The sequence below is a fragment of the Anopheles arabiensis genome, chromosome 2 (genome assembly GCF_016920715.1).
Source record: "Anopheles arabiensis isolate DONGOLA chromosome 2, AaraD3, whole genome shotgun sequence".
Lineage (NCBI taxonomy): Eukaryota > Metazoa > Arthropoda > Insecta > Diptera > Culicidae > Anopheles > Anopheles arabiensis.
The window spans coordinates 33,364,918-33,388,333 of record NC_053517.1 but is presented as its reverse complement, the minus strand read 5'-3'; the positions used below and the strand labels follow the sequence as shown (position 1 = coordinate 33,388,333).

The following is a 23,416-nucleotide window of genomic DNA, read 5'->3' as shown; positions in this document are numbered from 1 at the left end:
TTTTTGATTTTTTAACATTTCTTTTAAAAATGTTTTGAACTTACTTTGAGAATCCGATGAGAAAACTCTAGAAACGTGAAAAAATCTACACGCATGGTTAAAAATAATTGTGTTTTATTTCGTTGTAAACATTTGGCCATTTTCAACAACGCCCTTCGTGACGCTTAACAGTTAAAGTACATTTAGTTTTGTAGGTCGTTCGTCGTTCGATTGTTAAAGTACCGCATACACTGGTAAATAGTAAGATAGTAAGAGCAATAAACGCTATCAACTACATCAGTTAAACTCAAACACGATGCAAAAGCATTCCATATTAAAAAAAAAACGCATTTCAATATGCGCTCACTGTTGAATGGCTCTAGGCGCGTGATGTTCTGTTCCGATTCTAACTCTTCTAACTAAGCTAAGAGGCAGTACCAGTTGCTTCCTTTCATCGTCACTGTTTGTCCGACTTCACACACTTATCGCTTGCTGTCGGGGTTACGCTCACTGTGGCGCTTCCTTGCCAAACCGCCACGGGTTCGGCATACCGTTCATGAGGTGCCGATTCGGGTCCATCTGCGCGTACGTTTCCGCGGCAATGCGCTTGAGAGATTCCGACTCGGACGGTCCCGTTGCTTCGACCATATCCTTCAGGATGCCACCCTCCTGCTGGAGCAGTATGTGCGGAGTGTCAAACTCCCTCGCTTCACCGGCATCCATCACCAGTATGCGGTCGGAATCCATTACCGTGTGCAGGCGATGCGCAACCGTTAGCACCGTACAGTGCTTGAACTTCTCCCGGATCGTTTTCTGTATCAGTGCATCCGTCCTGGGTAAAAAGAAAACAAAAATAGGTGTTAGGCAGCGTTAGTCCCATTTCATAAGTGCTCGATAGGTTCACACTTACTGAGGATCTACGTTGGCAGTCGCCTCGTCAAGCACCAGTATTTTGTTATTGCGCAGAATTGCTCGCGCGAGACAGATTAGTTGCCGCTGGCCGACACTGAAGTTGGTGCCACCTTCTGTCACCATAAAGTCCAACCCACTGATGGCGGACCGTAGCTCGACTTCGCCGATCGCACGCCACAGCATGTCGTCGTCGTACAGGCTGAACGGATCGAGATTGTAGCGTATGGTGGCGCTGAACAGTACCGGATCCTGCGGGATGATCGATATCTTCGAGCGTAACGCTTCCAGCGAAATCACACCCGTATCGATGCCGTCAATCATGATGCGCCCTTCGATGCGTGCCAACCGGAAGAGGGCCCCGATGAGGGACGATTTGCCGGCCCCGGTTCGACCGACGATTCCCACCTTCCACGTGGGTTCGATCACAAGCTCGAGGTTCTTGAGCACCGGCGGTGCGTCCTGCTCGTAGCAGAGTGACATGTTGTGGAACTGAATCTGTCCCTTCCAGGGCCAGTCGCCCGGCGGCACCTTGGGCGGATCCGTCTCCGAGGCAATTTCCGTGTACTGTACGACACGCTCGACGGCCGTCATCTGCTGAATCGATTCCGTCGTTTGTCGGATGCCGTACTGTACCATACCGGTGAGGATGAGTGCCTGCGAGATGGCTAAACCGACGTTTGCACTGTAGGTATCTGCAACGGTTAGGAGGAATGGGTTTAGGGTACCATGTGTTGGGAGGGCCGTTCCGGTACGTACCTTGATGGAGCACAATGAAGCTGAACGTCACACAGGCCACGAACGCCGTACTGATGCAGTCAAGCCATAGCCCGAGAGCGGCATTGCTGGACATCGTCAGCTGCCACACGGCCGAATGAACGTTCTGCAGATCGTCGAACTCTTCGCGAATCTTCTCCTGAACACCGCTCGCACGGATGGTCGACAGCCCGGAGAGTGTTGCCGACAGGTGGGAGAACACGGGACTACGTGCTATTATAAAGTACAAAGAAATTAGTGTCTGTGCCTTTCCGCTATAACTAACTAGTAACTCCACTTACTGATGCCTTCCAACCGCTTCATGTCTTGAATCGGACGCAGATACAGCTTGAGTGCGATCGCGTACAGCAAAACGGCTCCCAGCAGTGGCAGCAGCAGCAGCGGGTTCACGATCGTAATCATCGTCAGTATACCCGTCATCACCAGCAGTATCTGAATGGCTTCGATCATCGCCTTCGGCAGCAGTTCGTCGATCGCGCCCATATCCTTCGAGAAGCGGTTCAAGATCCGCCCGGACGGGTTCGTGTCGAAGAAGCGCATCGGTGCGGTCAGCATGCGGGCGAACATGCGGTCGTGCAGATTGCGGGACGCTTTCATGCAGATGTTGAAAAACAGATACCCCCGGAAGATGGTGAACACGACCACGCCGATAATGATCACGCCGTACGTGTAGAGGAAATCGACCGTCGTGGTGGTAACGGCTCGTTCGTTCACCAACCGCAGCTCTTCCTGTCGCGTCCAGTACGTGACGAAGTAGTCCGATCCGCTGACGATCGCCTGCGAGAACAGCAGCATCAGGAAGGTGAACAGTAGCATCAGCACGTTGCCACCGGAGAGGAAGTACGTTGCCCAAATGCGCCACGAAATGGTACCCTCTGCCTGGTCCTCCGCTACCTGGCGGCCAAGGTTGTCGGCCACACTTGACTGAAAGTAAAATGCACATTTGTTTAAAACGCTGCAAACCAAAAGAGCGACGACAATCTGCTCTGCTTCCGACTTACCGCACAGGAGCTGGGTGTAACGCCACGCAACGAAACGGTACTTCCCTTCAGCAGCTTATACCCATCGAGCGTAACGCCGTCAATGAAGGGAATCTCATCCTCCGGAATGTCCGCCGCCAGTACACTATCGTCCGCCCCGCCCTTCTCCGGCTCGCCGGACTTGAGCAGCTTGCCAAAGTCAACCTTGCCGTTCGCCAGCTCCGTGTACGTGCCCTGGGTCACGATTTTCCCTCCCTCGATGATCACGATCCAGTCGGCTTCCTTCAGGAAGTGTACCTGGTGCGTCACTAGCACCCGCGTAGCCTTCTGCTTCTGTGCCAGATAGCCGCGCGGACCGATCACCTCATCGAACAGATGCTTGCCGACGTGTGCATCGACCGCGCTGAGCGGATCGTCCAGCAAGTAGATGGACGCGTTGTTGTACACCGCCCGTGCCAAACTCACGCGAGCACGCTGACCCCCGGACAGGGAAGTGCCCCGTTCACCCACCACCGTTTTATCCCCATCCGGCAGCTGCTGGAAGTCGGTCGTGAGGGCACAGTGACGCACCACCGCCTGATACCGGTGCCGATCGTACGGCAAACCGAACAGAATGTTGTTCCGCACCGTGCCATTGAACAGCCACGGCTCTTGCGAGCCGTACGACACGTCCCCGTTGATCGTGGCCGTGCCGTTCTGTATCGGCAGCTCACCGAGCAGCATCTGCAGCAGCGAGCTCTTGCCAGCCCCGACCGGCCCAATAACGGCCAGCAATCGACCCGGCTCGATCTTGACGCTGATGTCTTTGAGCGTTTTGTCGGTCGTCTCCTCCCAGCTGGCCGTCACGTTCTGCAGCTCGATCGCCGGTTTGTTGTCGTGCTCGGCCAGCAGGTGCAGATCGTTCAGATTGCGCTTCAGCCCGCCGGTGGCCGACGCCGATGGTGGCGTTGCGTCGTGCTCCTGCAGCGCCAGGAACTCCTGGATGCGGTCGATCGATACGAGCGCTTCGGCACCGAGCGAAACGGCCAGCGGATAGAAGATGGCCGCCGTTAGCTGAAGGATGTTGAAGAACTGGGCCATCGGGAAGACAATGTCCGCGGTGATGGCGCGTCCCTCGATCACGCAGCACGCGATCGCGAGAAACAGAGTCGACCGTTCGGTAAACACCATCGTGCTCAGGTAGATGCCCCGGATGTACGATGCCCAGCGGATCTGGCGCACCTCCTTCTTGCGCGCCAACGACACGACCTTGTGGAACGGTTTCTCCCAGGCGTACATCTTGATCACCTGGATGCCCTGTATCAGCTCGTTCATGATGCCAACGCGCTGGTCCGTCTTTTTCGCGACGCGCATACGAATGATCGAGCTCAGCCGGCTCAGCCCGGTCTGGACGGGGATCGTTTTAACGAGCAGCCCGACCACCCCGACAATTGCTGCCCACTGGACACGGCGCCAGATCAGGTAGCAGGTAAAGCATGCCTGTAACGCAAGAAACCGGCCCTTTAGCATCATCCACCGTGCGCGAACTGTGGCCGAGCCCGACTTACCTGAAACGGCAACACCCAGACGTAGTGGACGTAGATGAACCCATAATCCAGCCGGCTCACATCGTTCGACAGCAGATTGATCATGTAGCCAGCGGGCGTTTGACCGGCCGCCTTCCGCGACATGCGCAGCGTCTTGCGGTAGATGAGCGAGCAGCAGGCAATGCGCATCCTGGCACCGACTAGACGCTCGCGCAGATCGGAATGATGGCAGCAGAAGCAACCGAGCAGGGTCAGCAGTACCAGCAGGCCCGAAAGCCAGAACGCATCGTTCCACGCGTGGTGCAGAAAGTCGGAGAGATCGTCCACGACGGTGCTGTTCGCAGTGGCCGATGGATCGTCCGCTCCAAACTGTTCGCTAAGGTCCGGCAGTATAGTTGTCTCCATGGCTTCAGCTGTGACGGGAGTAGTAAGGAATTTGCACAAAAAGCGAAATTAAACCGGGGACCGATCATCAATTAATGGTCAACGGGTCGCAACGCTCTGTCAGCCGGTTTGATAAGACGACACAACATTTGATAAGAGAGTACGCAGGCAGGCAAGAAAGTGAAGCATTCCTAACATTGAGAGCTAACGAGAGCAGTTGCCGTTGGATGATCATACTCGATCGAGAGTGTGTGTTTGTGGAATGATTTAATTGCATAACGGATGCATACCTTCCTGGGCGACGTTCGGCTTGCTTCCTCCGATGCTGTTTCCCGGGGCCGGTTTATCGTCCTCGATTCGGATCCGTCGCTTCCGGCGTCGCTTATTGATCATGGCCGTCTCGTCGAAGACGAGATTTTCCAGATGCGATTGCGTAGTGTCCGGCAGCATCATCAGCGGCATCGCCATCGGTGGTACCGTGCTGAACACGTCATTGTTCATGTTAACCACCGCAACGTGCGTAGAGTTGGTGGGTTCCTGGAACTGCACCAGCAGCTGCGCCAGCACCACGGGCAGAATGGTTCTAAAGGAGTGTCAGGGAGTAGCGGGAACGATCAGTAAATGGTGGAAAGTGTGGTTACAAATCGAACGATTGATCGCACAGTTAGTACATACTTTATCAGCACGAACAGAAAAATAAGAAATCCATCAAACAGGCTCTGCTTGTAGAACGTCCGGAAGAGGGCATTGCGTAGCTTCGGCTCGCGACTTGCGATTCGTGCCTGGGACACTTCCTTTTCCCATTGCCTGGCGAGTGGAGAGTGACAAGAAAAAGAAAATGTTAAAACAAAACCCGTGCGATAATCATAACTGTGGCGGACAGAGTACGAAACACAATCATAACTGGACAGGAGTGGTTTCAAAGCACCGATAACAGGCTGGAATTGAATTATGAGTTCCGCATAACAAACCTATGCATCAGAATGCCACCAAACGCAATCGGTTGACGATAATCATTGCGGGTCGTGTTTGATGTAGTGCAATCGCATCACAGAATGAGCGGTGCAGCTGTATCCTTGTGAGATAATGCACCACGTATTGCCGTAATAAATGGAGCCGGGAAGGCATATCATAAACCCCCATGTCACACGTTCTGTTGCTTCTATTGCGCAAACTGACCAGCTAGCAAAACGCTGACTTGATTCATATTCATCGATCTCCACGTTGGTGCCGAATAATTGCTCCAATCAGTAACTATGTGTCATCAAGGGCGAGGGAGATTGTTGATTGATTGTCTAGTTAATGGAATGTTCGGTGTCAAGGTTTTGATCGTGCGCTGAAGACTGGGCGAGCCAAAAATCTAGTTTGAAACGATCCTTCGATAGCCGAAATTCTACAACGTCTGAGAGTTGTTTTTGCACCCCAACTAGTTTTAAATTAATGACACGTTAGATAAACCATTCCGAAGGAACTTTACCTCCAAAAGCTTCGTTGTTGATCCTATTCTTCAGCCTCACAGTCTTAGATAATCGAGATATTCACCTCCACGTGCTCTTGAATATTCGGGATCGCTGATCGTCGGACCATCGATCGCCGTAGAACACAAACGCTCATTTTAAAACAGGTTCTTGATGGAATAGGATGTGTGCACAGCAAAAAAGAAGCAATATTTTAACACATTTTGTGGTTGCCGATTGGTACAGGTTGCTGGCCGGGGACCCGAATACTGGTCCTATTAGTTTTATTCGTTTTGTGCAAACGAGTTCTGCGGTAGGTAGAAACGATGCTACCGACGCTAAACAAAGCCTAATGTACACTCTGCTCACAACGAGCACACTCCGGTGAAGTAAGCACACTTCAAAAAATGCTTGTCACACCAACAGAGCTCAAGGTTAGGTCGGTTTGTTTGGTTATGGAGCGCTTTTTCTCTTCCGACCCACAGGTCCACCACTATTGGCCCAGGTTAGTTCTGGTGTGACAATGAAAATGGTATGTATTATTGTTAGAACACGAACATCCACTACCAACTAGCCGGCTTATCGCGCTGCACGGGCTCTGACGTCTGAAGGCCGGCGGTGAAGTCTGATGACATAAATTTTCGTAGATAAAACTTCTCGCTGAGAGAAGATAGAGCATCGGTCGGGGATGTTTCACGCTGATAAACGCGCCCATAAAATGGGGGCAACAGAAGGCAAATGGGTGCGCAACAGAAGGGTTTGGGTTCGAAGGAATCCGGATTGTTCTGAATACTGTAAGTTACTTCTTTATTGCATGGTATTTGTGGCTCAGGTTCAGACAACAGCGTATCTTCAGGAGGTAACGAGTGTGTACAGTCTAGACTTTATAACAAATATGTAATGATCGTAGAATCTCTACGCTTTGTCAAGCTTCTAAGAAACTAGCACACCAATGATCATAAAGAGGCTTTAGAATATGAATTATTTCATAATCAAGATCTTGCGATCACTGAAACAAACACAATCCACAGGAAATGTCCATCTCGCAAGACAACCAAGACAATCAAAAACATGATGAGAACGGTATCAACAAACAAATAGAGCCCACCCTCCCGCTCTTCGATCATCTCACCAGTAGGTCACTAGCTCAATCGATACGCATCTAAACGAAATTCAACCCTACGCCACAGGCAGCCACACACAAAGATTCGCCTTGACCTCAAAACAAGTCACTGGTTCACACATCTCATACTTACTCTTCCAGCTCGTCGCCCAAATCCTCCGACCGGTCCGCCTTCAGGCATTTGGTAAGATCGTCCTTACCGAGACCGCGGCGCGATCCGCGATAGAACAGCGGCAGCAGCCAGCCGAAGAAAAGCTGCGACAGACAGAACGCTCCCTTGCGCGGGTTCTTCTTTACCGGCTTCGTGGAGCTGTCCATCTTCGCTGCGGTCCGTGGACGCGTGGAAACCGGTGCACCACTAGCTCGATCACTTGCTCCGGATTGCGATGGCGGGCACCGCCGGTACCGCTGCAGCACTGGTGCACCAAACACACCAGCAATGTCGTAAGGCACATCCACTAAGCACTACGCTCTCTACCCACTGCCGACCGTACCGATCGATCGGCCACACAATTGCATCGCACACTGGGTTCACACTAGGCAGCAGCAGCAGCACCGTAACACCGTGCACATGTGGGAACGGTTCCAATCGGACAATTAAGCTCCACAATCGAACGCACCCAATATCACTACAAAATTGTCAAGGCACTACAGTGGGTGGTGATGGTTCCGGTAGAGCGGAGGGAACGGACCGGAACTGATAAATTCGCAACCTGCAAAACAGTGCATAAGGCAAGACAGTTAGAACAGCGGGGAGGGGGAGGTCTTCACTTCACACATGAGATAAAGGTCGTAAACGAAGTTACGGATTGATCGTAAAATTACTTCCTATCGGAAGTTTGGAGGAAACAGACACACACACACATTAACGCACGCATCCGGTGATTCAACGCTTCTTATCGCCGCTGTGCAAAAACTGTATCACCCACCCGATCACACCACCAAACACACCTTGTCCTTGGTCAATTATTGCATCTTTGACACTTTACAAATTTCTCAACGCGATCAACTGGAACGGGGCTGAACGGGAGGTCAATTAAAAATGTCAAGTGAATCTTCCTTTTGATGGCCTATCCAACACTACCTTGATGTTTCGCGGTGCTCCACCGCAGCGGTGACTGACTCCGTGAGCAGTCGAGGACCATACTAAAGACTAGTACGCATTCCTCAACCCCTGTAGCGGCACGGTTGCTGCTGTTGCTGCTGTGGTTGGACGTAGAATCGCTCCCCGATGCTGATAAGAGCCCACAGAATCCAGATGATGACTAAATGCCGCACCATATCAACGCGGAATGGAGCGGACACGAGCGACACTGTTTGGCGATGGGATTAGCCAGTCTGGTGAACTCTACGCGGTGGCGGTTTTGTTTTTTTGATAACTCCAAAGCAACCAAACTGCGTAAGATCTGATCTTTACATGGCTTTATAAGAAAAATAACTCATTTCCTAGTACATAAAAACCTGCATGCATTTAAAAAATAAATAAATTGCCATCCTCCATTACCCGTCAGCTCATCCGGCTTCTCACCTCGCCTGCCGTGATAAAGCAATCAACACCGTGACCTGCCCCTGTCTGTGTGTGTGTGTTGCCTGGAGTGTTGCAACCGGTCGGGAAACCATCAACGCATCAAGCTTTTACAGCTTGAGTGCATGCGAATCGTGTCTCCACCACGGGTGAGTGGATGCACATCAACATCTTCCCCGAGGTACGGGCGCGGTCACTATCTCTCCCTGCTGCTCCCGCCGTTGGAGTTTGATAACTCACAAAGAAACACACAAATAAGCACAAATGAACTGGGTGATCCGTAATCTGGAACCGTTCTTGTTGTGTGTCCTCTTAAAATGGTGCTCCCTCCCATCGAATCGTTCTGGAAGCGATATGGCCTCAGCTGAAAGATGTTATTGGTGACAGCAAGAAAAAAAATGAATTTTTCTTGTTCACTTTTTTTATGATTTTTGATTCCAAACAGAGCATCGTGGTGATAACGAACGACCATACTCAACACGTGCGCTTTAGGGTCGGTACGCTTGACAGACAGGCGCAACAGGCGCGCAAACATAACGCTCCAAGGCCCTACTACTCGCACTGCCGCGTTGATGCGTAAACGCACATGAACAAATCACGAATTCTGAGCGAAGAAACTTGCTCAACTACAAAAAATAATGTTTATTTAGTATATTTATGGAATAGTTTCATCATTTCTCTTTGATTATCCCCTTCCTGAAACACGCCCATCCCCTTTTGGGTAACTTGAACGCGAATAGCTCATTAACCTGATCGCTTTAGCACGTGCCAAAGTGCGCCATCGGGTGTGCAGTGCTGCAGCAAAAGAAATCATAAAAGTTCTTTCACTCGCTTACGCAACGCGAGAACGCACGCAGGTTTTGAAAATACCAACAAAAAAAAAACACACACACAATCACCACAAGAAAATCCGTACGACGGGATTGAAGCTCGGGGTCTGCTGGCGTGCATGTAACACGCTATAACAACAGCAAAAAACAGGGCGGGCACCAGACACATTCCAAAAATATGCCACTCACGTTCGGTTTCTGTCGCGTGTGGGTAAGCTCTTCCTGTGCAGCATAAATCATGCTACGGGGATTGGGTGAACCAAAATAAAAAGAAGAAAACGTGTCCCGTTTTTCTTTTGTTTTCCGCTTGCGCAAGGTTTGCGCCGTATTATGCTGTTTGTAGCCTCGGTTCGGTCGATCTTACAAACAGAATATGGCCACTGTTTTCACTCCCTGTCTCTTTCACCCCCTTTTTCTTCGGTGCTGTGTGTTTGTGTGTGTGTGTGTGTGTGTGTGTTGATAATTGTTCTTCCACAGTTTTCACCACTCTGCAACAGGTTGCGAATGCGTGCCGGTTATACGATCGTGCCACTCCATCGATTAGATCGATATCTTATCGGAGCTATTTTTAAAACCAACCTGCACCCAAGAAAAAAAAAACTAATGTAAACTAATTTTATCACACTTCACACTGGCCACGGCGGTAACAGTTTTGCGTAAAAATAAAAAAAATAATAAACACAAACACTCCCAAACGCGACACCACCGTTGCAACGCTAAGCGAAGCGTAACAGAAGCACGCACCAGCAACGCGCTAAGCCGTCCAGCTACGGAGAACGAACCGAAACCTCTGTGAGGTTGCTCGCTAGAACAACAACATCAACCCCCGATGGCCGGCAAAAAAAGAAGAAGAAGAAGAAGAAGATGCCTACGATGCCGCTACTGTCGTGGGAAGGGATGAAGCCGTGTAGTGATGGGCGAAATGGGCCTAAAGCCTTTCGGATTCGAATCCGGATCAACTCCGAAGTGTGCAGTGGGGTTTGAACTCAGGACTCACGATTTATTGTTAGCTTCCAGAAATTATTTGGATTGAATTAATTTATTTGAATTATTCAACAATGTATTGAACGTTGCTTAAAATTGAAATTTAAGAAAAATTGAAACAAAATAATTTGCTTGAACATTTTTAGGATAATGCCAAGTAATTGTGCGAATGGGTGAAACATGTGCGGTAAAATCTTAGTAAATCGTTCAACGAATCCAAGCATGTGTAAAATCCGGCAAATTTGACCTCTGACATGACCATAGTGTCAAATTATTCGAACGGATTATGATCATAATAATGTCAACTGTGCGATCGTATGAAGTTTCACAATAAAGAACCATTCTGCTTTGGATCGATGCTTAGGCAACATCTTCAACGTTTCACCTTAAGTCTTCAGCCTTCAATTCTTCCGTCTTCAGTTCTTCCGCCTTCAGTTCTTCCGCCTTCAGTTCTTCCGCCTTCAGTTCTTCATTCATCAGTTCTTCTGCCTTCTGCCAGTTAATTGTGGTAAAATCAGTGGTCATTACACATGGAAAGAAAGTAAACAATAAATCACGAAATTTACCAAATCAACTTTATAAAAAATCTGGAAACAACCGGAAACCCATGGAAACCTCAGTATACGGTTTTGGTCGGTACGCAGATAGACGATCGAATTTTCGCTTATGAAGACAGCAATTTTAGCTAGGAGCTAGGTGCTTCTTGTAAGCTTGCTTTTGTAGTGTAAGTATTTTGCTTTACGAATGAAGCACGGTAGCAAAACGGATTCAATAGGAGTCATTTGGATTCGATCGGAGTAATCCGGGTTTAACCGGAGCCTATTGAACCTGTATTCGTTCGGAGCATTAGGATTCGAAGCCATATTTATTTTGGAGTCGGATCCGGATTAAGAATGTCGGAGTCGGAGTGGATTCACGAATGCAATCCGGAGCTCCCATCACTAAAGCTGTGTTTATTAGGCCCGGCCGAAAGGCGGAGGGAGGAACCATGCTGCCGGGGTTTCAGTGCCGGTACACCCTATTTTCACAATCATTAGTCACAATCATGAAATTAATATGTTTTTAAAAGTTCATCCACATGAGGCGATTTTTATCCTACTTTTACATCCCATTTAAGCATTAAATCGTCTTACACACTTTACTCCATCTCAAATCAAACGGGGGACCACAGGGTGCTTCAAAATTAGCGCCCGAAACGTGTTTCCACGCGCGCCACACAAATACATCGAAGCAACCGAAGCAACCCCTACACAGTGCCGGCAGCCCCATCTCCACCCCTACACGTGAAGCATAAACATAAACAACGGGGGTGTGCTGACGCGCGCGCACCCTCACTCACACTGTCATACATTGTAATGATTTCTTTAAGCACACTAACATACACACACATCTAATGCAGAGTTATAATAAAAAAACGGCCGGCAAAAATTAGCCACACAATATCAGTGTGTGTAGGTAAAGTCATTTACGTTTGTGTAGGTTTTTTTCCCTGTATCCTACACCAAATTGCTATCTTTGGCTGTCCCCCCTGTTCTCATTCATCATCCCCACCACCAAGGGGTGTACGTCCCTTATCGTTGACGGTGCTCTTGGTACCATCTCGTAGCGTTTGTGTGTGCTTCCCAGATAGATTGACGACATAAAACCGACCGGCGTTTGTTGCTGATGTGGCCCGCATTTTGACCGCAAATCAAAGCCATCCTCCCCCCAAACCCTCTATCGGTCACTGTCGGCGGCTGGTAGCGAGCATCACGGAGCAACCCCATCATCCTTCAACGACGTCCCACAAGCATAGAAATCTCTGTGTCTTTAATTGATCAATTGTGCGACCCCAAATCCGCCCAGTCACTGTCACGATAACAGTTTGTGATAACGTTCAGTTTACGGCACAACGCGCTCGAAGCAACCAGCTTTGTCAGTGGTCAGTGCGAATTTGGTGCGAATCAACGGAACGGTTTCTTTTCCTCGCTAAACCCTCCACGCACCCACGATGGACACGCAGCGGGTGGCACTGAAGCTGAGCGACATTTCGCCAAAGTTCACGGAGGAAACGCTGGACGAGATTGTGCGGTGCGCGGGCGGGAAGCGCTGCACGGGCTGGAAGATCCCGGAAACCAACTTCACCAAGGGTGACGCGTACCTGAGCGAGCTGTACCGCATCCAGCTGACCGGGGAGCCGGCCGAACCGGGCCGGGACGAACCGCTGGTGGTGAATGTGGTCGTGAAAACGATCCCGAAGAATGTGGGCCGCCGGAACACGTTCCGGTCGGCGGACTTTTTCCGCAACGAGGCCAACTTTTACAACGTGGTGCTGAAGGAGCTGTACCGCTTTCAGGACGCGCGCAAACCGGCCAACCCGTTCAAGGACATTAACCCGTAGGTGCACTGGACACGGCGGCCGAGTGGTGGGTTGATGGTGAGGCTAATGGGCGTTTTCTTTCTTACTTCGACCATTACAGATGCTATGTGGCGTACACGGACGGGGTGAACGATTTCGTCGCGATGGAAGACCTTGGCCAGTACGGGTACAAGACGGCTTCGAGGTATGATTGCGTTAAACTGTTTGAGGGAACTGTCAGTAGTGATGTTTCCGTAAAGCACGCGTACACCCCACACAGCATTCCTTTTCCATTACGTTTCCTTTTGTTGGTCTAATTATTTCGACCTTTTCTTCCGTTCCACCCTGCCGTAGAGCCGAAGGTGTCGGACTGGAGGAGTGCAAGCGTTGCATGCGCTCGCTCGGCCGCTTCCATGCCCTGTCGCTAGCGATGAAGGAACAGGAACCGGACCGCTTTCACGAGATCGCCCAGCAGCACGTGGAGGAAACGTACTACAGTGCCCGGCTCAAGTCGTGGTACAACAACTTCCTGCAGGTGCAGATCGATATCGCGCGCGACGCGATGGCGCACGAATATCCCGGCACCGAGCTGGAGCGCACGATGGAGAAGTTTTTCGACTGCGACCTGTACGACCACATGGTGTACCTGACGCACACGCGCAACCAGAACTCGGTCATCAACCACGGTGACTGCTGGATGCCGAACTTTCTGTTCCACGACAGCACGCCGGCGATGCGCATGATCGACTTTCAGCTCGCCCGCTACTGCTCGCCCGCGCTCGACATTGCGTTCTTCGTGTACTCATGCACCAGCCAGGCGTTGCGCGACGCGCACTATGAGGATCTGCTCGGCGCGTACCACGGCGGGCTGGCGGAGATGCTGCGCGATCTCGGCTCCGATCCGGACACGGTCTTCCCGCGCGCCGAGCTGGAGAAGGAGATGCGCCAGTACGCCCGGTTCGGGTGCGGCATGGGCATCGAGTCGATACCGTTCTCGCTGCTGGACGAATCGGAGGTGCCCGATCTGGACAAGATCACGGGCGAGCAGGCGGTCCCGATCGAGCAGCTCTGGATCCTGCGCCCGATTGCCAGCCAGGCCGGCCGGCGGCGACTGACGGACATGTTCCGTCATGCGACCGATATGGGCTATTTGAATTAGAGCAGGAGGCGGCGGCGGCGGCGATGATGATGGCGGTAGCCAATGGTTGTCATGGAGAAGAGATGAAGAATTTGAAGTGAATAAAACGTCAATCACTTGTTACGCAAGTGTTGAGAGAACGTTAGCCATTCTGTGTTGGTGTAATTCGGTGCTTTCTGGCTAGGTTTTAGGTCTCTTACTCTGGAAAAGTGTATCCAATTGACTGATTTTCTTTCTCCTCCAGAGACAAAGGTGTCGAACTAGCCGACTGTCTGCGCTGTATCTGCTCGATGGCACGCTTTCACGCCCTCTCGTTCGCGATGAAACAGCAGGAACCCGAGGCATTCGAACGTATCGTCAGCCAGCTCGAGGAAACGTACTACAGTGCGGCGCTAGAACCGTGGCACGGCCCGTTCATGCAGCGGATCGTGACCATCTGCAAGGAAGCGCTAGACATCGAGTGCACGGAAAGTCCCGACCGATACACGGCGAACTTCAGGCGCGACGCCCAGGCCTTCCTGAACAGCCCGATCTACGGCATGATGGTGGAGCTAGCTAACACCCGCAACCGGTACGCGGTCATCACGCACGGCGACTGTTGGCTGCCCAACTTCCTCCTCCGCCCGGACCAGGTGCGCATGATCGACTTCCAGATGGTGCGGTTCGTCTCGCCCGTGCTCGATCTCGTCCTGTTTGTGTACTGCTGTACCGATCAAGCGCTACGGGACACACACTACGATCAGTTGCTGAGCGCGTACTATCACGCGTTCGCCGAACTGCTGGCCGAGCTCGGTACGGATCCGCAGGCGACGTTTCCCGCCAGCGTGCTTGCGGCCGAGCTGCAACAGTTCGGCCGGTTCGGGTGCGGGATTGCGGTCGAGTCGATCCCGCTGGCCCAGCTGGACGAGTCGGATGTGCCGGATCTGGACCGTCTGGAGGGTACGGAACCGGTGCCGCTCGATCAAATACTGACGGTCCGAAGCATCGGGACGCAGTACGGCAGGCGCCGGCTGGTGGACGTGCTGCGCCACGCGTACGATCGTGGCTATTTATGAAGCAAGTGCACGCAGTGGTGAGTGAACACGCGCACAACAGCTGCAACAATCTGGCGGTAGTTTATTTCTTCGATTATTTCTAATTTACTTTATTGATGTTTTGCGTGAACTGTTCACAGTAGTTTGGGATTTCTGATCGGGTTACTGCACGGTTGCAGTAGTTTAGCAAATGGGTGTTTATCATCGGCATTCCCTATCAGTGAGCTTTGCGTATTTGGGAGTTTTAGTTGCTTAGTCTTACGGTTTCTTGTTTTTGTTTTGTATTATCTTCTTTATCTTCTCCTTTGTTGTCTACTTGTACCAACGGAACCCCTTCAACATTAGAAATGTTTTTTTTTTTGCTTTTCTTCTCCTTTTTACAATTCTCCATCGATGCAGAATCTTCAAAATTATTCCTTTCGCCCCCTTTTTTTTATTAACGGCGCTTCACAGTTTTCTGAAGCTTTCTTACGCTTTAGTTTATGCTTTAGTTTTATGACTTTTTTCTTAATTTTTTTAATCATCGTTTCATATTTTCTTATGCAATATGTCAATTGAAAATAAGTCTTCCGTTTTATAGCTTTACTTGCCTGTCTTTTGCAAGTTTAAATGTTCCATTATAGAGAAATAGAGTGAAAGAAACAAACTTTACTAAGCCTATAGTGATTGTGGATGCTTGATCCTTCGTTTAAATCACTTATCCCGGATGTCTGGAGCAAAACTTCTGCATTATGGAGAAATTTTAACTAACTGTGTTTAAGAATTTTAAGAAACTATAAGTAACCATTTTCCATTCAATAGAGCAATAGAAAGTGTAGCAATTTTAGTACAAGGTTGCCTGGTTTGCTGTGTTCTGGGAATCGTTTCGGGAAGTCCATTCGATTCAATTACGGGATGCGTTTGTTTTTCTCAAATCCCGTTCTTTCGCGCCGTTTTTTTCTCCCATTTTCATCACACGGTTGGGTCAACATAGTTGGATTATAGATTTTAGTAGGATTTGTTTTATTTTCTTTTCTGCAGAACAAATAAACGTTACATTATTATACGATATTACATTCCAGTCACTTCTGCACAGCCCCGCACCTTCCCCACGGATAGCAGGAGGACGGTGCGGTATTATGCCGAACTACACCCAAAAAAAAAAAAACCAAACAAACAAAACAACCCTTAAATCGAGAGACACCTGATGAAGAAACAAAAAACCCATAAGCATGTATAAAGTTACGCTCGAGCGTGTTTTAACTCGGTAAAACATCATTAAGCGTCGCGGTGTGCTTGCGCCTGCCTGCCTAACCACCTATTGAACGTTAGGAACCGGTTGGAAAGAAATGTTTTTTTTTGTAAAAGAAAGTTCGCACTTTTTCATCAAGATTGCTTGCTCAACGAGAATGCAGAGAGGATTCGTTTGCTTCACATGTTGTTTGATCCTGATTTAGCAAGGAGAGTGATCTGGCTTCTACCCAGATTCGTGTAAATCTTTCGTTTCCTCGTTCGAAACGATATTAAATTAGCACATTAGATTGCTTTTCATTCATTCCACCATTCATTCATTAGCATTAAGCATCATCATTCATTATTTGTTTTTTTTTTTTTGTGGTTTGGTTAAGCTTTCCTTTTGGCGCACGCGAATCAACCATTGCGCTGCCCCACGTGCCCGTTAGATTTAACATCATTCCCAGGAGCTTATGCTCATCTCGTATGGCGTCGTTTGGATGATTTTTAGTGCGAGTGGTTTGGGTTTGTTTGCTCTCTCTCTCGAAAACATGTGCTTCTCGGTAGTGATTTGCCAAATAATTTCCAAAACATCAAATGAGTGCGCGAGTGTGTTGCTATATGGTTGCTTTTTTTTGTTTTATTCATTTTCCCTAAGCATAAAGGGGGCTGTATTTGCAAATGTTACTGCTGCTACTGTTTGTCCGTGGCGCTACTGCTTTACTGCTAAATACCTGTGTTTGACGCCCGCCCGCCGAGCAGAGAAAAAATCCGACCGGTCTGGGGCCGGTGGCCCTCTGTAACTCTAGTTACCACCCACACACTACCCCTCCCCTCCGCCACATCACTAGCGTACCATAATAAATGTATATAATTGTTATTATCAAGTATTATTTGTAATTTGTATCCAGCGTTTCCGTTATCATTGGATTTGCAGCAAGTATTAAATCGTAGAAAAAAGCTTACAAAACGAATTGGATATAAATTATTGTGTTTAAAGATTAGCGGTTTATCGTCGCTCAGCAGGTTTTTGAGTCGCATTTCATCATCTCACTCCTTTCATCTTATTTTTTTTTTGTTTTTGTACGCGGCCCCTAGATGGTGGTTGTAAAATTTTGTTTGTTTGTTTAGTTGTTTTGTCTTGTTTTGCCGTGTGTGCTTTACCGTAGGGAAAATAATGAGCTGTGCAATCTTACGTTGTTCTATTGTTTTCATGTTCGTGTTTTTCTTCAACGACGAACACATTTTCATTTTTTGTAATGCTTTTACTATTGCTATTTTCGCCTTAAATGCCCGAAGTACGGGGCAAGTTGGGAGATTAACTGGAGGAAGAGAACTGACGACTCGGACATAAGAAACGGATGTGCTGCTACTTATTTCGACAGGTTTGAGTGCGTATGAATCGACCGATTCCGCCAATTTCCACACATTCCGCCGTTTCGTCTTTCTTTGCCAGCAGCGATGATACTATTGTCGCTCGCACATGTACACAAGCCCTTCTCCTCGCCAGCGCTAGCTGTTCCGCATCATTCCGGAACGTGAATATTTCCGCAATCAATCTGCAAACACATGTTTGTGTCTCTTGATCTCTCTTTTATTTGTGAAAATTATACGCAGATTACTTATTGTTTGCAGCTTCGACGTCTTAGGATCGATCGCGTAGTAATAATCGACGCACAATCGGGGCGCAGCACACCGTTCGTTTGTCTTTGTGTAAGTGATTACTGTAGTAAAATGGATAGACGTCCCGGGTCTCGCCGGATACCGAGTAACTGTAGCAAATAGATTGGAACGGACAATTGAACATAGCTAAAATTTCAACACCGGCCCTACGCTATCATCAGCCCTGATTATAATGCCACACTTGCCTCCATTATCGTAGGAGATGGAAACTTACACTGTACGATGGGGGGAAGTGAGAGAAAGAGATAGTAAAACATTTAAAAAAACGCCACGATTGCATACTGTATTGTTTTTAAAGGGGTACATTTTATACATACACAACAAAATAGGGAAGTGTACATGGAGAGGGGAGACCTGTTGTAACAACGAAAAAGCCACTGAATGAAGAAGAAAAAAAACCAAGGGATGCCCCTTGGTTAGTTGTGTGTTTGCGTCAATGTTGATTTGTTTGTTTGTTTGATTTGCTTACAAGAAAGAACGAACTGGGAGGAAAAACTAAAGCACGCACGCACGCACACACGCACGCACACACGCACACACACAAACACAAAGATAAAAGGATCTACCTTTCCCCACCGAACAGGGACCACAACAACTCAGACTTACTGGGCAGGAGGAAAGGGATGGTGGTGGTAGTGTGCACCACCACTTTGCCAAAAGCTCTACCGAAATATGCATTATTTTTTACCACCGGAACGGCATACTGGCAATACGGAACACTTAGTAACCAAATAGGAGCCGCTCGATCGCCGCCCGTAGATCGTAACTTGCATCAACAGCCAACTGTGATCAGCGTAACTCTCATCCATTTCCGATAGTGCGCATTGTGTTTCTTCACCGTCTCGCTCTCGATAGCTGTAGCTGTGCTGCATACGTCTTTCCCTCCTCTTCTTAATTATCGCCCCCCGTTGCGCTGGAGGATGCACTGTTGCCACCGCCGCCGCCGCCGCTGCCACCACCGTCCGCACTGCTGCCCTCGCTGCCGACGCTGTTCGCGTGCTTCCGCCCAGTTTCCGGACCGCCGAGCTTCTCCTCGCGTGGCCGCGCATTGCCGAAGATGGCGGCCGATTGCTTCGTTTCTGCCAGCGCGTTCAGCGGCGCGTTCGTCGAGCGCGGGGCCAGCTTCAGCCGGGGCCGTTCCTCCATGTTGAGATTGGGGTTGGAGGGTGGCGGGTAGTTGGACGGCGCAGCGTCTTTTCTTCGGTCGTTGTCTCGGTATTGATTATTACGACCATAATTGCCGTACCTATTGCCATCGTCGCGACCGTAGTTGTCGCGATCGTTGTAGCGACCACCACCACCAGCACCGCCACGCCCGTCCCGTCCTCCATCGCGATCGTTATCGCGGCTCCATTCGTCGCGACCACCGCCATCCCGCTCGTCGCCAAAGTTTCCGTACCTCCCTCGGTTCGGTGCCCGGTCTGTGGCGTTTGGGGGAAAAAGGGAAGAAGAAAGAAAAGTGTTGTAATAAGCGAGGAAAGAAAGCAAAAGGCTTTTTCGATAAAGCAGCAATGAAGAAACGGATTAAATATAGAAATCAACAGTGCAAACGAAGATACGAAATTGACATTCCCTTTGTGGTGCTACACAGCGTTACAGCGACACGACAAACAATGAATGCAGCGTGCTCGCGAACGATCGTTTTGAAATAGACTAAAATTTAAACAAAAAGAATGTAATGTACACAATAAGCATGAAAAAGGGAAAATACTAGTCTGAAATTATAGTAAAGAAAATTATAAAAATGTAATCGCACAACGTGCAGCTAAAACTCCTTGGAACCTCCCTTAATGGATGGTCGTCGTTTGAGAACCTACTGTCCTAGTACGCACTAACGCATCAAAATGGCCCATTAAACTAACAAACAAAGGATGAAAAGAAAGAAAAGCGCTCAAATGTTAAACAACGACACTTGAGGATTAGTTTTCCATTCCAAACTCCCAGCCAATCGATAGGGCGACTAGACTACACGAAAGCTACAGTATCAATAATAATAATAATAATCATGCAGAAGGCAAGCTCGCGCAATGTCTACAGTAAGGTGTACAACAGCAAGAGTGATGTGATGCGATCGGCACACCGCTGGGACGATCGGTCTTTACCATTATAGTTATTCGGACGTCCACCGCGGTTTCTATCGTAATCGTTTCGGGAGTAATCGTTACTATAATTTCTATCCATACCACCACTTCCGCCGCCGCCGCCACCGACGCCGCCACCACCACCACCACTGCCGATCGGCCGATTATTCATCTGGTTAGGTCCGCCACGGTTGAAACCGCCACCGCCGCCGCCGCCGCCGCCACCACCGTTGCCTGGTCCACCGGGTCCGCCACGATTCTGTTGACCACCGCGCCTGTTAAAACCTCCACTTTAGGTTTAGGGAAAGAGAAGAAAAAAAGAAAAAAACATATCGATCAGTAACCATCTCAAGAAACTGCTATATGCTATAAAAAAGCGTATTAAGCATAGTAGACATTGGTGAAAGCAGTGTTGTATAGTTGTGCAGAATCGGCCAGCCTAAAGCGATAATGCACAGGTGGCAGCCATTGTGTGCTATCAAAAGATCAAACCAAGATTAAACCGATATCGATAGCAGACTTGTATGTCCAATCGCTTCAATCTGCGTGCGAACATTCAACACTATGACGTAACGGCTGAGGGATTGAGGGAAGGTGGTCCTTTCTGCCCTTCAATTTGACGATTTGCCACAATCGATTCGAATACGTACCGGTCGTTCTTCTTTTGCTCGGCCACATCAATCCGCAGCGGTTCCGGTCGATCGTTCAGCACTATCATGCCATCCAGCTGGAGCACCTTCTCCAGATCCTCGAGAGTATCGAACTCGACGTAGCAAAAGCCTTTGAATACGTCCGTTTCCTTGTCCTTCACTAGACGCACGCTCTTCACCGCGTACTCTTTGAAGATGGCGTTAATGTCGCCCTGCACGACCCCGTTGGGAAGGTTGCCGACGTACGCAAGGTACGGTGGTTCCGTCGGGAGCGGTTTACGGGCCCGATCTCCATATCTGTGCGAAGGAGGAGGGGAAAAGAGAAGACGGGTAAATTAGTATTAAATTCGTACCACTTTCACAGGATCGCGCTCATGTTGCACAAATTGCAAGATATGTAAGGGAACCGTGGCTGGGGCTGTTGAACAATTGCACTAATTTAATCGGAAATAACAGGAATCCGGAAAAAGCTGATTGTTTGCATCTTTTAATTTGGCTACTGTATGTGCTGCAGCTACCCGGCATAATGACCGTGACGGAGGCTATTTATAGTCGGTAATATATTTTGTTTTTAGCAGCACAACCGCTGCCACTGCCGCCGACCACTTCCTGATGGTGGCGAGGAATTTGCAGCCTTTTGGAAGTCTCCGGCTTTCCATGCGTTTCCTTCACCGGCACATATTACGAAACTGGCAGCTTTATATTTCACATCCAGTATTAGTATTCGATTTCAAGGCAAGGGCGGTCGGTTTTCAGCATTCTCACGAGGCGCGTCCCAGCGCTCAGGTTTGTGCCTGTGCATCAGCATGCGCGCATGCATAGTAGTAGTTGCTCTGCCCCAAAAGCACACAAACAAAACATTACTTTCCACGTTGGGATTGGTTTTCGCGGTATGGTGGCTTTTTTTCCTGAGCGGCTCAAATTGATGACATCCGTGTTTCGGAACGGTTCCATCGTTTCCAGCTGTACCTCCGCTCATCCGGCGTTTGGTTGTTCGTCAGCAATACACACCACCCCAAACCGTATCCCTCACACACTCGCCCCACTGGCTCAATCCGTCAAGCACAGGTAGACATCATCCACCACGAGTTTGTGCTGCACCAAGAAAGCGGTCGTTCGGTCGGTCGGTGTTCCCGATTGCTTTCACCTGCCACGCTGACCGCGGCCAGCGACCGAGCCTCACTACTAGTGCAATGTGTGATCACCTTCTTTCGCCACCGTTTGCAACACGTTGCACAGATATCGGCACAGATTTACCATGAAATTGGGCCCGTTTCATTTACCTATTATTATCGTGTGTACCTCTGCCTGCCATATTATATTTGCGATTAAGGCAGGCGCGTGGTGTCGCGAGTCTAGAAAATCCTTTTCCTTTTCTTTTCGCTGTCAGTTGACGTTTGTCAAACCGGTCCTATCGCACGGTGGTCGAACAGTGGTCGTTTGCACGGTTTTTTTAAACATGGTTTTAACCGTTGTGTTTCAAGCTAAATTTACAAGCCAATGATTACAATTTGCAGCATACCCAACTACATTTCATTGTGATCTATGTTCATAAATCAGAATCATACCCACACAAAAAGTAGATTAAGATGTATTTAATTTAGTCTACAGTATGTCATCTACAACTTCATACCATCAATTGATATATTTATAGCTATGTAACCTTCCTTGAAGGGCTGGTCTCGTAAAACGAACGGTCTCGTCAATTCGAACGATTTTACAACATGCCCGTCATGGGTTCAAGACCCGAATGACTATCCCAAGATCTATTAAGGAGAACAGGTCGAAGCACATAGAGTAAAGTGACAAGAAGCAATGGGAAAATTTTGACAGTTAAATTGAACATTGTTTACAAACGTCGTTAGGCAATCATAGTACCCACGTATACGTGTTTGTGCAATTGAGATTGTTGGTTGAGCCAGTATAGTTTTCATTGTAATAGATTCTATAAATTGTAAACGAGAATAGTTTTCACATTGTGCTACTGTTTTATACTTCTTATTGGTGTGTTTTTGTGATTGTGTGTGTGTGTTACAGGTAAGTTAACCAAACTATAAAACCAGGGTAATCATTTGGGTCAATGTAATACAAAACCATTAATATTACATGTTTTAAAGCAATTTCAGCAGGAGAATGTCTTCCTCGAATGCCTGTTCAGCATCCTTTTGCCAAAATACAAGATACTACGTAAATGAGTAAATATGGTGACAAACGAATGAAATATAAGAAGTATGACAATATACACTAAATCGTGCCCGAATATACACATAGGTATAAGTATATTTTTATTGGGGCGAAGAAAACGGAAAACACAATAACGTGTGCTAAGAAGTCGTTAATACGGCTTGCAACTGTTGCCTATTTGTTTGTAAACACTTTTTCATGAAACTGTCAAACGCAAGCTAAAAATGGCAACCTAGCAACGGCCTCTGCATCGACCTGTTCTCCTTAATAGATCTTGGACTATCCTATCCTTCTGTGGGTTATCAATAAGTCACTGAAAGTCAAGCCAAGCCCACTGGTGTGTGGTACAGGTAGGCCATGACCAACAACGATGGCCCAACGTCAAAGAAGAAGAAAATTCTTCCTTGATATGTTCAGAGAAATATTTTATATCAAACGATTTATCATTAATCGATCGCTATCGAGGACACTATTGATCTAATTAAAACATCTTTTCTTGTTTTTAATAAAATTAGTAACTTAATTTTGATCAGAAGATTGCATCATTATTGCATAATGTACTCAAAAGTTCCATATTTTTAATTATAGTAAATAATTACATATTTTTTTATATTTGCAATGC

At 48.4% G+C, this 23,416-nt stretch overlaps 4 protein-coding genes across 11 annotated transcripts; 2 read left to right on the top strand and 2 right to left on the bottom strand.

Annotated features, from left to right (window-relative positions):
• Positions 1 to 96: 96 nt before the first annotated feature.
• Positions 97 to 10,302, bottom strand: LOC120898109 (multidrug resistance-associated protein 4). Of its 6 annotated transcripts, XM_040303501.1 has the most exons (11): positions 8,220 to 8,596; positions 8,087 to 8,155; positions 7,269 to 7,848; positions 5,231 to 5,362; positions 4,846 to 5,138; positions 4,193 to 4,584; positions 2,667 to 4,124; positions 1,947 to 2,589; positions 1,648 to 1,878; positions 890 to 1,583; positions 97 to 811 (listed from the first exon to the last, which is right to left on the bottom strand). In XM_040303501.1, the coding sequence occupies exons 3-11, from the start codon at positions 7,451 to 7,453 to the stop codon at positions 487 to 489; spliced, it is 4,353 nt and encodes a 1,450-aa protein (XP_040159435.1). In that variant the 5' UTR covers positions 7,454 to 7,848; positions 8,087 to 8,155; positions 8,220 to 8,596; the 3' UTR covers positions 97 to 486. The 6 variants fall into 6 exon arrangements, with proteins under 6 accessions (XP_040159435.1, XP_040159438.1, XP_040159436.1 ...); XM_040303504.1 differs by lacking the exons at positions 8,087 to 8,155; positions 8,220 to 8,596 and adding an exon at positions 10,235 to 10,302; XM_040303502.1 differs by lacking the exons at positions 8,087 to 8,155; positions 8,220 to 8,596 and adding an exon at positions 10,070 to 10,293.
• Positions 10,303 to 11,803: 1,501 nt separating this feature from the next.
• On the top strand, positions 11,804 to 14,095 carry LOC120898110. Its single transcript, XM_040303505.1, has 3 exons — positions 11,804 to 12,850; positions 12,934 to 13,017; positions 13,167 to 14,095. Exons 1-3 carry the CDS (start codon positions 12,465 to 12,467, stop codon positions 13,969 to 13,971), a joined length of 1,275 nt encoding a protein of 424 aa, XP_040159439.1. The 5' UTR covers positions 11,804 to 12,464; the 3' UTR covers positions 13,972 to 14,095.
• Positions 14,063 to 16,032, top strand: LOC120898112. 2 transcript variants are annotated; one of them, XM_040303509.1, is made up of 2 exons: positions 14,063 to 14,134; positions 14,195 to 16,032. In XM_040303509.1, the coding sequence occupies exon 2, from the start codon at positions 14,241 to 14,243 to the stop codon at positions 15,003 to 15,005; it is 765 nt and encodes a 254-aa protein (XP_040159443.1). In that variant the 5' UTR covers positions 14,063 to 14,134; positions 14,195 to 14,240; the 3' UTR covers positions 15,006 to 16,032. The 2 variants fall into 2 exon arrangements, with proteins under 2 accessions (XP_040159443.1, XP_040159444.1); XM_040303510.1 differs by having other exon boundaries at positions 14,068 to 14,141.
• A 532-nt stretch (positions 16,033 to 16,564) lies between these two features.
• On the bottom strand, positions 16,565 to 22,007 carry LOC120898111 (eukaryotic translation initiation factor 4H-like). 2 transcript variants are annotated; one of them, XM_040303507.1, is made up of 4 exons: positions 21,894 to 22,007; positions 20,611 to 20,907; positions 19,982 to 20,250; positions 16,565 to 19,300 (listed from the first exon to the last, which is right to left on the bottom strand). In XM_040303507.1, the coding sequence occupies exons 1-4, from the start codon at positions 21,923 to 21,925 to the stop codon at positions 18,771 to 18,773; spliced, it is 1,128 nt and encodes a 375-aa protein (XP_040159441.1). In that variant the 5' UTR covers positions 21,926 to 22,007; the 3' UTR covers positions 16,565 to 18,770. The 2 variants fall into 2 exon arrangements, with proteins under 2 accessions (XP_040159441.1, XP_040159442.1); XM_040303508.1 differs by having other exon boundaries at positions 20,063 to 20,250.
• Positions 22,008 to 23,416: the final 1,409 nt, after the last annotated feature.